At 34.8% G+C, this 11,944-nt stretch overlaps 1 protein-coding gene across 5 annotated transcripts; it reads right to left on the minus strand.

The window, feature by feature from the left end:
* Positions 1 to 650: 650 nt before the first annotated feature.
* LOC140986547 (uncharacterized) lies at positions 651 to 4,342 on the minus strand. Of its 5 annotated transcripts, none has more exons than XM_073454838.1 (8): positions 4,157 to 4,342; positions 3,887 to 3,933; positions 2,403 to 3,279; positions 2,237 to 2,318; positions 2,033 to 2,099; positions 1,673 to 1,858; positions 1,469 to 1,529; positions 651 to 1,281 (listed from the first exon to the last, which is right to left on the minus strand). In XM_073454838.1, exons 1-8 carry the CDS (start codon positions 4,158 to 4,160, stop codon positions 1,046 to 1,048), a joined length of 1,560 nt encoding a protein of 519 aa, XP_073310939.1. In that variant the 5' UTR covers positions 4,161 to 4,342; the 3' UTR covers positions 651 to 1,045. The 5 variants fall into 5 exon arrangements, with proteins under 5 accessions (XP_073310939.1, XP_073310941.1, XP_073310943.1 ...); XM_073454840.1 differs by having other exon boundaries at positions 2,403 to 3,269; positions 3,910 to 3,933; positions 4,157 to 4,340; XM_073454842.1 differs by having other exon boundaries at positions 2,403 to 3,269; positions 4,157 to 4,340.
* Between the last annotated feature and the right edge of the window lie 7,602 nt (positions 4,343 to 11,944).

Genomic DNA, 11,944 nt, shown 5'->3' on the forward strand with positions numbered 1-11,944 from the left:
GATTTGATTCAAGATCTAAATTTCTCGANTTATCTATCCAACAATTATCAACTAAGAAATTATTAAATTACACAAACGTTGTTTATGAAAATCAAACATATGATCTTATATCTGATATCAATTATATGATTCAATATCTAATTTCCTCGATCGTTGTTTTAGCAGAGACAATGGCGAGCCAAAAAAAGAACTATTTTGATAAACGTCCATTTTAAGTATGATATTGAGCATTACATGGGTAGTTGAAAGGCATATGTAAACCATATGGTTGGTAATTGGTATAGTATAAGCTGACAAGACCTTTCATGAAATATATATAATAAAACATAAATAACATCATTAATTTTTTCTTTTTAATAAATAATTGATAGCAAGTCAATTTTTTTTAACCACTCACAATAAATATGGGTGATGGTGATATCACGAGGAAAGAAAAAGAAATAAATGTAATCTGGGTTTTTTTTTATTGCCTTTCTAGGCCACCAAGATTAAAAATATATTTAATTAGTTTCCATATTTTATATATTATAAGAAATTTAAAAATAACATATGTGTGTGTGTGTGTGTGTGTGTGGGGTAATTATTATTATTTTGATGGAATTTATGGTCATTATAATGAGCGTAAAATGTTGAAAATATTACATCCAACAAAATACAGAAAATAGTAACCAACCACTGAGAAAATTGTTATGCAAAGTGATACGTAGAACACTTGCAATTAGCAAATACATTATCCATTCTACTTACTCGTCTCAACGTCATGACAACGATAATTCTATGCTAAACCAGAAGTATTTTACATATAAAACAACCATTAGAACGCGAAAGTTACAACAAGCGGAACTGCGTGAAGCATGGAACATTCCCTTCAAAATCAGCTTTAGACACCACAACACATTTATACAGCAAGATCTACCAAAAACTGACAAAAGGAGGAAGATTACCTCACACCCTCTGGCTTCTATATTATCCTTGATCTACCATTTGTCACCCTGGTTATCAACTCGTTTCCGTCTTTCAGACAAAAATGGATTAGGATGATATATCAGAATTCTTGTTGTATCAAAGCATCATCCGCAGTTTGATGTAGGGGAGACGAGCTGGCATCCGCAGCTTGATGTGGTGGAGACGAACTAGCTTCAATAACTTTAAGATAGTAACCCCATGATAAATTTTTTTCGGTGATGGCTCTCTGGCCAAATGGATTTTGCCTCACATATTCCTGAACGTTTTCTGCAGTAGCTAGCGCATGCAAGTAAGCACGAAGACCGCCTTCCGGTCCTACAATTAACAAAACAAAACGAGAACTTAACGCACACTTGTAGATCAGCATCTGCTGACGATTCCATGACCAATACTCGTTTTCCGGCAATAACACAACAAAAAATGTAAACATCTGGGGGTAATCGAGGAATTTTCTTGCATTTAACTTGCACGTATGACTAGTGGAACACAGAAAACAACTGACCTAATGAATTGTCCTGCACATCTCGGAAATGATAGGTGTATGGGAAGATGGCAGTATACCGCTGAAGTGATAAACGAGAAAATTAATTGGCGAGCAAACACATGCTCAATAATTGGATTTAATCTCACTTAAACAATACAAGAACAGCGTTAACTAGCAAATTAGACAAGAATCCTATTATGAGGAAAAAATATAATAGCTTACAGGATTGCATAATGCCTTGTAAGGGGAATCATCCAACAAAAGAGTGTTGTATTCATTAAATAATCCCCGCTCCCATGGAAGATCTGGCTCAACCTTGTCCCACAACTTCTTTAATTTTTTTAAGAGAAGAGGCTTGTGCCTTCTCTCAACAGCATAATAACCGGTATAGGTGCAATGTGACTGATCCTGTAAAAAGGGAGAATCTGTCAGATAACGGTATTCTTTCATACTTATGGTAGTTTTTGAAGCATTTGCTACTAGCGAACACCGAGTAAAATAAGGCTTGTAAATAATTGAAAGCACCTTACAAAGGAATAGATAAGATAGGTCCACTCTGAAAGAGTACAACAAATGGCTTACCCAACAAAAAAGTAACTTGCTCTTCTCGTTTCCCAACAGAAAATCAAGTATTGGTTCCATATTTCTTCTGCAGAAGTTCCATGATCCCAGGTGGCATACGAGATGATTCATGTTTCCAGAAAGAGCAAATAAAAAAATATGATTATTCACAAGAGCAATAAATGCAAAGGGACTTAATCATAGTAAGGTGATGTCGAGGAATACTTGGTTTTTGAAGTCCATACGCCAACATTAAATCTCTCAAAGCAAAACTTCAAAAAATCATCACAGTAGGGTCTTTTAAAAACTGAAAATGATTTATGAAACAAAGTTAGATGATTCACTGAGCAGCAAGTTACAGCATCCAATACAAGTAGCTTATCATATTAACCTGCTTTCCTAAATATTATTTCATCTGGATCGTAATCGTAAGGCACATATGACGAAATGTCAACAAGTAACCCATTCACATCAAGAACAAGAAGCTTCTTTCCATTGTAGCCAGCAAAAGCTTTATCCACCGCTACATTGACGCATTTATTTACAACTTCAGAAGAAAGACCTTCAATTCCATCAAACTGCGATACAGAAGGATCAATACTTGATGCCACAGAATGTTTGTTTTGTTCCAAGTGAAATGCATCACAAGAATATACTTCTGGCAATTTAACAATATTTTCTTTGGCACTCTCCACATCATGTTCTTGACAATTTTTTTCCTGAGGTCTATCTGTAGGCACATGTGAATCACAAAAATGTTCATTTGTGGCAGATGTATCATTAGATACATGAGCAGACTGGTTCTCGTCCAAGTCTTTTTGTGGAACTTGGCTACATGGATCAACAGAAACAACTCTTGGGACTTCAATGCTATTTTCTATGATAACGGTAACTGTAAGCATATCCATATTACCACAATTTCCACCCACATTTCGATTTGACAGGTCAATCTGCACTTTTTCACGACTACCTGAATCCATTAATGTGTTTTCCTCGACATCCATTGAAATCCCGTCCCCAGAAACAATCCCTTTCTCTTTCGTTCTTTCAGATACGCTAGGTGAAACAGATTCAGATTCCACTGGCAGATCTGAAGTACTTATTCTGCAAGGCCCATCAGGTGACATGGAACTGGCCTCCTCCTTGGTAAATTCTGAATCAGATGCTTCTGGCGAGTTGGACAGTTCCATGTTTTTTACCCTTTTATTCTTTCGGTAGATCAGAACACTCTCCTCCTCTTCTGGAACTTCACTAATTCCTGCAATGCTCTATATGTCAAAAATATATTATTGTAACCAATATTTGTCTGCACCTTCTCAATGGATTAGCATACAAATTTAAAATATATGGAAGCATATTTTGCCAGAGCTATGTTTTGCCCACGTGCTAGTATCATGACTTCCGATAAAATCACACTTCTTAGTTCTTACTTTCAGAGAACTCAATTCTGATGCATAATCATATTACATTAACCAACTTAGCTATACCTGGCTATAACTAACCCAACAAATTTTCAGACTCCCTCATGGAAAGTCTTCATCAAATGTTTGGACTTTGTATTTGGCGACATAAAACATGAAGTATGACATTTCCCTTTTCCATTTGGTTTTCGAGCAAAAGTCGCAAGAAATTAATAGTTAGTTACACATTGAGTCTATGATACACATTTACATGTATTAAAATCTATTTTCATTCCCTTTTCAGCAGAATTATCTGCTTCTAAAATTTTTCCAAAAAAACTTTGCTCATCCCATCCAGAAGAAAAATGCCATTGACTTCAGTTTTCGAAATTTTTCGTTTTCGGTTTCAGTTTACTTCAACCTACATTGATCTATCTAGCCAATCATACAAAAAAGCTTCAAGAGACTAGAATACCATAGTCACAATCTTTAATCTACATTTTCCGCCGACTGTAAGTAAACCTGCAGATTAGATTAACAAAAGCAAATAATAAATAACAACAAAAAGGAGCAAGATTGCTGCTTTTTGCTGTATCACACACGATTATGGGCGTTTCATGAATAAACCACATTAAAAAATAATTAAAAAACAAAAAAGAAGAAAACTTCAACAAACATGCATCAGAATGGAGCAATACAAGAAAATGAAAGCGAGAAAGCGACAAATGAGCCAGAAATCGAATACCCATGTCGAGAAATTGAACGATGGAGATGTGTGACTTCTCAGTTGCCTGAGCTCAAGAGCAAATCCGCGACGGCCATTGTAGAGCAGCGGGATAGATACGACAGGCTGTAGTGTTTTAGGGGGAAAGGTTAAATGGTACACATCGGGGATCTAAAATAAATTTTTGCCATTTGGGGTCTGAACCGAATTTTCCATAACTTAAAGGTCATCGTTCTTTTCAAATTTTCTTTTGGTTTAGTCGGAAGGGATTTGTTAAAATTTGCGAGGAAATAGTTAAAACTGTGTTTGGGAGTTTTTTTTTTTAAAAGAAAAGAAACTGGTGAAATTTTTTCCAATCCATCATCAAAATATTTTCCTCTCAAAAGTGGAAGGAACCACGTTCTTCTTCAATATCCGTTTCATTCTTATATTAGCTATTTTTCTTTACAACTCTCTGTAAATCACATAAACAAATCAGTAAGCGGATACAAAAAGAGATTCGACGTAAAAAAATGATGAGAATGAGATAATATGAATAAAAAAGAATAGAAACCCCAATATAAAATGAGAACTCTATTTTGAAATGAAGAAAAAATGACAAATATAATAAAAACATACATTTATTTAATGTATTTAAAATGATACATTTTTATCTATTTTTTACATCAACGATGTCAATCAATATTATTGTGTAATCATCATTTTGTGTTATTCTTTAGTTTACTAGAAAAATATATGATAACATGATAAAATAGGTTGAGTTATCACACGACGTGTAAAACGATTATTTTAGAGCAAAATTTCATAATCAAAATATTTTCATTCCAAACAAAAAAAAAACATTTATTTCATTTCTTCAACCCTCAAATAAAAAATATATAATTTATCTTTTAATTTCTCTCCGAACTCCTAATAAGCCTAAGTAAATGATACAATGAAGGTTCAAATATTGTTCGAATACATTTTTATTAAACAAAAATAGAATGTTTTGTAATTTAAAATTGTATTTTTTGTTTATATATCAAAAAACTATGATACCAAAGTTAGTTACTCTATGTGACTGAAATTTAATGTACAATTACTTCATGCTAAAACTGGCAATTTCTATGTGGTTGAAAGTAACATATCTTCATTGATTTGCATATTTCTGATCCATATGTAACTGTAAGAATATATGTGATATGTGACCGGTGATGAATAAAAGCACTAGAGCGGCAAGACTTTGCATCGGCGGTCGAAAAACTAAAATACATAACAATATAGCGGCTGGTTTTTTGTAACAGCTCGATGCTGTTATTTTATCAATTACCGAAACTTAAGGTAAAATAAATATTCTTAACAGAATCTAATTTGATCATTTATATTTTCCGTAATATAAAAATACATGTATTTATTTATAAGTATGTATTTGAAAATAAAACGATTTGATATTATATTAACATAAAATAAAAAAATCAAACATATTTTGTTATAAATACGATTTAAATTCGAGCTGGTGAAATTATTCATTTTCAAATATGAATTCAAATTTTAATTGATTCAAATAAATTTAAATCCAGTGTGATTTTTTTTGTTGTTGAATAAATTAGAGTTTGAATTGACATTTGAAAATAAATAGTTTTCACGAGCTTGAATTTGAACTCATATATATGACAATATGAAATGTCCACTACTCGTTTTTATTAAAAAGTACTAAATTTTTTTTCTTTCTAATTCATTCTGCCGAGACACTAAACATTTAAAATATTAATATATTTTGCACTATTTAAAAATAAATCAACCAACTATTATTTGAAAATCCAAAAGAAAATATTTCAAAGCATAAAATGGTAAAACGTCGATCAACCTAAACTAACAATATTTCAAAAATAAACTTGACTCTAACATCATCTCAAAAACCTCTCAAAAACATTTATAAATCATAATATTTAAAGTAACGTAAATCATAAACTTAAATACTTTTTCTTTCATCATATCATATCATAATTCCTTTCATCATATCATATCGTATTTCCTGTCATCATATACGTATATGTTTTCCTTTTATTGAATTCGGATCGCTAATTGTGACTTTCGTATCCGCTGAAGATCAATGAATCCATCTACGAGTAACCACAGTACTGGGCGGTGGGGACATCAGCGACACTCTCACCCGTCAATTGAGCCTTGAACTTACATATCATCGTATCATCATAATCATCATATCATCGTATTAGTTATTCACTTCCTTCAACTTTTCATATTTCCGTTATTTATAAAATTGCAAACATATATAAATCATTTTTCTTTTAAACCAAGCATGCATCATGTATTTTGGCATTAACGTTTCATCATATAATTTCATAACCCTTTAAAATAAACATATTAACATTATTTACAGCATTCAGGACACTGCCAGGACATCTAACGTTTTTCAGGTGTAAAATGACCGTTTTACCCCTAAAATTATAATTTTCTATAATTATCCATAGACCTCGAAACGACTTCCCAAATCATTCCAAACTTAACCTATTACCTTAAAACACTCCTTAAATATTCCTCAGGCTTAAAATTTAGCTTTTCGATAATTTCCTCGATTCGTTTTTAAACTTACACGTACATCCCGGTTTTGACTCGTATTGACTCGAAACTTAACCAAAACTTACCAAACTTGAACCAAATCTTATTAACACATAACTAAACCTTTTTCAACTTAAACCAAGCCAATTAGAACCCTCGAACCAGCCTAGCTTCCTACTGAAATTTCTAGTGTTCCTATTTTCGAAAACCCTAGTCAATGTCATGCAAGTTTCGATCCTAGCTTTCAAGCAACTCGACCAGCCCATAAGAGCCCTTCCTAGGACCATGACTGAACCTATATGGACCCTATTGGACCCAACTGGACTGAGCTTAAAGGACCTAGAATCCCAGCCCCTCAAACCCGATCACTCAAGCATGCGCGGCCCTCCTCTCACGCAATCCCTCAAGCCCTCTAACCACCCCTTGTGCAGCCACCCTAGGACCATCATACATCACTCGTAGTACTCCTATACATGCCCTAACAGCAGCTACAGCCATGCCTCTCAGGGAAAGCCCTAGCCGAAGAGTCCCAACCCATTAGGACTCTTATTTTCATTCCTCATGTCACTTGTGAGGCCAATTAACTCTAATGACAATTAATGATCAAACAATAATGGTTTGATTTAGATTTACAGCGGAAATGGTTTAAAATAATTTGAAACGGACCTCAGGGCCTAGAAAGATTTCGGCATGACCTCCCCGTAAATAGGACATCCTGAAAAACTCAAGCAGCAATTTATATCAAAATATACTCCAACTAGAGCCATTAAAACAAAACCAAAGTCAACAACCTGAAGCCGCATTGGCCAGGACTAAACAGAATTTAAAACTTACCGAATACTCACCAGATCATACGAACCACAGAATCGACTCAGAACATCATGAAAACAACCAAATATCACTACAAATACACGAGGCATCTCCCCGGCAAATAAAGTACATAACAAGACTGAAATAAACTCAATACATACATATAGACTAACTGGGAGACTCCACTGAACAGAACCAAGCAATCCAACCTCAATCCCGAGCTCCACTGGCGGAACCTCGGCCTGATGCTGCAAAACGACTCGGGAGATCTACCATGGTGCCCAATAACAACCACAGCAGCCCCCCAGTAAACAACTGAGGTTAGGATTCTGGTATGAAATAGTTCAACAATAACAACAATAATCATAAATCATGCATAATCATATAATAAAATGTAATATGCAATGCATGAAAGGCTCAACGAATAATCGGGATAACAGGAGACAACAAACGGTACGATAACAACTGGAATAATGCTCGAGCAACAACACAGGGGAGCTACGTCGTCATGCAGCTAAACTACCCTGCCAAGTATGCGAGGTATGCCAAGCTATGCTGAATAACACCCCTGACTCGACCTCCATACAACTGATACGATATAATAAGATGGCACAACAGAACAAACATGATGACACAATCCCAGCGCTCACCTCAAAAGGCTGCACTAACCACGGAATGTTTCAATCACATCTACGGTCTCATGTGTATAGGCCTATCAGCCACACAATGATCCCGAGATAAACAACAGTGCCAGATAACAACGGATATCAACAATGGCTAACAAGAACGATAGGGCTCAACATGAATGTCATAACTGTATGCCCTATGCTAAATGCCAATAATATGTCATAGTAATAAACATATATCACAACGAAAGCATTTAACAATTTACAATATTCAACAAGTCATAAACACGATCCATGTAATACAGAATGACAATTAAACATAATTTATGTTTTACCGTCGTATGTTACTGAACTGTAACATACCTATACCGATTGATAACTACAACAAGCTCAACTTTGATCTCCTCGTCCTAACAATAAGATGATATAACAAGTCGAGTAAATTTCCAATTCAATACAATATTTCCAAATTTCAGCTTGTACCTATACTAAGTTTTAAGGTCAAAACTTAACCAAAATATACTTATCATACATGGTTGGAATCCTAACTTAAAAACCCATATTTCATCAGAAGATGTCAACAAGAAATTCAATCATCTTGACATGGATAAACATCCACAACCAGAATCTAGAAAAATGAATTCTGTTACAGTTTCAGATTCGGAACCTATGACCATAAAATTCATATCTAATTCATTTTTGATCCAAATCAATATCCGCCAATTGGAAATGAAAGATACTCAATTATCTAAGTTTCTCCAGTTAAAACCATCTTCAGAATTTCAGTAGATTATTCTCAGAATTTTCAAGAACACACTGCTACTCAACAGATTTTCGGACAAAATCTCGTACTGAGCAGTTTCGGCAAAATGAGCATAACTATCTTAATTCTTAATGGAATTTAACGAATCTTATATCATTACAAATATAACACATAGCTCTACAACTTTTTTTCGAATTACAAGTCCAAAATCCGAGAGCATAATTGACAAAAACTCGAATTACAGTAGGTGTCCTGCACAGCACAGTTTCAGAATTCGATTTGACACATTTTGGTAGAAAAATCATATCAATTCCGTTTCTTATCCAAATTTGATGATTCTAGCGGCTAAAGAAAGCTAACAAACAGAGCTACAAGTTTTTTTTAGGTCATTTCTACAAATTCAAATTACAAAAATCGCAGCAACCCAAAAACGCTCACCCAAAAACCGGAAGAATTCGCGCAGAAACAGAGCACCAGAACAGCAGCTTCGATTTACCCGAATCCTTGCTCAAATTTCGCGATTTTTGACTTAAATCGAATCTTAGGATGTTAGAAAGACACCCCTTCAAACCGATCAAGATTTGGACGCCGGACGGAGGAGTTATCGCGATTTTCCTGCAGCCGCTACACAAGTGACGGGAATGGAGTTGGGAAAACTTCTTTCTTCTTTTCTTTCCTTCTCTTATTTGGTAAGTTGAGTGTATGTATATGTATTTTTATATATTGTGTATTTGATTACTAAAATAGTAACTCAAGCCCATCTATCCCGGTCTGTATTTATTTTGCTCTCGTGTGTTATTTAAACTCTATATGTATTTTATATCGTTAAATTCTCCGATATTCTAAAATACATATTTTTAACACACTTCTTGAATTTATTTGACATAATTAATTATTTTAATTTACAACTTAATAATTTTTATAATTATGCCAAAATTACCGGATAATTAATTACAGGGCCTTACATCACTAGGTTGTGTCCAGCCTCTGATCATGCCCTTCATGACTCTAAAACTAGTGGAAAACGTCCCTTATGAAGCCCCTACCATGGAATCCCATTTGTGCAATGATATCATAAGTTTTGCATCACAAAAGCTTGAGTTATTGACATGCTATGGCACAAAACCGAAAATAAATACAAGAATAACATATTTTTCCATGCAAACATACTTCAATCATGTAATATGGTGTGATACACGAGAAAAAGGAGATTAAGGCGTGCCTTTGCATATATTACGCTCGAAAACAAATTGGAGATGCGAGGAACGTTGGCGGAGATGGACCTTGCTGAATTTTTTTTCCAAAAGTCGTGTGTTTCCCTTCAAGATTTCGTGTGTGTGTGTGATGTTTGATGAAGAAGGAGTCCTAGTAAAATTTAAAGGGAAGAGGTGTGTTTATGGTGAGGTTGGGGAGGATTTTGGCCTTTTATTTTAATTAAAACTCATGGTGTAAGATTGAGCCCATTAACATAGTATAATAGACCCGTTAAGCCCATTATTTAATATTAAAATACTTTGTTTAGGAAAGTTTGTGAATTTATTAGCCGAGTTCTCGAAAAGGTCATATTTTTGTCGAAAATCGAATACAGTTTAAAAATACGACCCAGCGTATAAAAACACCTTAAAACACTTCCTTTTCGAAAATATCATATAACATATATCATATTTTTAATAATTAAAAATAATTATTTAATAAAAATATTTTCCCTTATATGGTCCCCGGTCTCTGTTTTTCGATCGTGTCTCGAATAACTTTTAAAACACTGTTTTATGCATTCTAACAGTAAACCCTATTTTAAACATGTAATCATGCATATCATAATTAATTCATGCCATTAAAACCATTTAATTAGTCATTTGCCATTTTCTCTAAATTTGCATGCAGTTAGGTTACGTTATCGTATTTTTGGACTTTACAATTCCTCCCTCCCTTAAATGAAATTTCGTCCTCGAAATTAGAACTTCTCGAATAAATCCGGGTAGCGACTCCTCATGTCCCTCTCGGTTTCCCAAGTAGCTTCTTCCTCCGAGTGATTTAGCAACTTGACTTTGACCATTGGTATAACTTTGTTTTGGAGTCTTCTTTCTTGTCTACCTAAGATTTGTATAGGTCTTTCCTCATATGACATATTTGGAGTCAACTACAGAGGCTCATAATTTAGTACATGTGAAGGGTTCGACATGTACTTTCGCAGCATCGAGATGTGGAACACATTATGTACTCCGGTTAGTATCGGTGGAAATGCCACTCTATAGGCTAGTGTTCCAACCCTCTCCAAAATCTCAAATGATCCTATAAACCTCGGACTGAGCTTGCCTTTCTTGCCAAATCTCATAACACCCTTCATAGTTGCTATTTTCACAAATACGTGGTCGCCTACGGCAAACTCTAGCTCTCTTCGTCGCTTGTCAGCATAGCTCTTTTGTCGGCTTTGTGCAATCTTCATCCTATCTTGGATTTTGACTACTAGCTTCGCTGTTTGTTTGATCAAGTCCGGCCCAAACCCTCTTCTTTCGCCAACCTCGTCCCAATGTATGGGTGATCTACACTTCCTCTCGTATAGTGCCTCGTAAGGAGCCATCCCTATTGACGCTTGATAATTATTGTTATAGGTAAACTCAATAGAGGTAACTTCGGTTTTCAAATTCCTTGGAAATCAATCACACAAGCTCGGAGTAGATCCTCCAATATTTGAATCACTCTTTCAGACTGACCATCGGTTTGAGGATGAAACGCCGTGTCGAACAACAACTTAGTCCCCATCGCTGCATGCAGACTCTTCCAAAATGACAATATGAACCTCGTATCTCTGTCAGAAACAATAGATACTGGAATCCCATGCAGTCGAACCATCTCTCGAATATACAGCTCAACATACTGTGTCATGGTGAATGTCGTCTTAATAGGTAAAAAATGCACTGACTTCGTAAGACGATCAACTATCACCCATATAGTATTAAACCCCTTGATAGTCCTCAGCAGTCCCACAACAAAATCCATGGTAATATTTTCCCATTTCCACTCGGGAATAGGAAGTGGCTTAAGTTTTTC

This window comes from Primulina huaijiensis, chromosome 10, assembly GCF_012295235.1.
Source record: "Primulina huaijiensis isolate GDHJ02 chromosome 10, ASM1229523v2, whole genome shotgun sequence".
In the NCBI taxonomy this organism is placed as follows: Eukaryota; Viridiplantae; Streptophyta; class Magnoliopsida; order Lamiales; family Gesneriaceae; genus Primulina; species Primulina huaijiensis.

Excerpts from the sequence above, each read along its gene's own strand:
- LOC140986547 (XM_073454838.1), bottom strand. Across the intron at positions 3,280-3,886 it reads GATTAAAGATTGTGACTATG|AGCATTGCAGGAATTAGTGA; the intron begins GTATTCTAGTCT and ends TTTGACATATAG. Across the intron at positions 1,282-1,468 it reads TGTGCAGGACAATTCATTAG|GACCGGAAGGCGGTCTTCGT; the intron begins GTCAGTTGTTTT and ends TGTTAATTGTAG.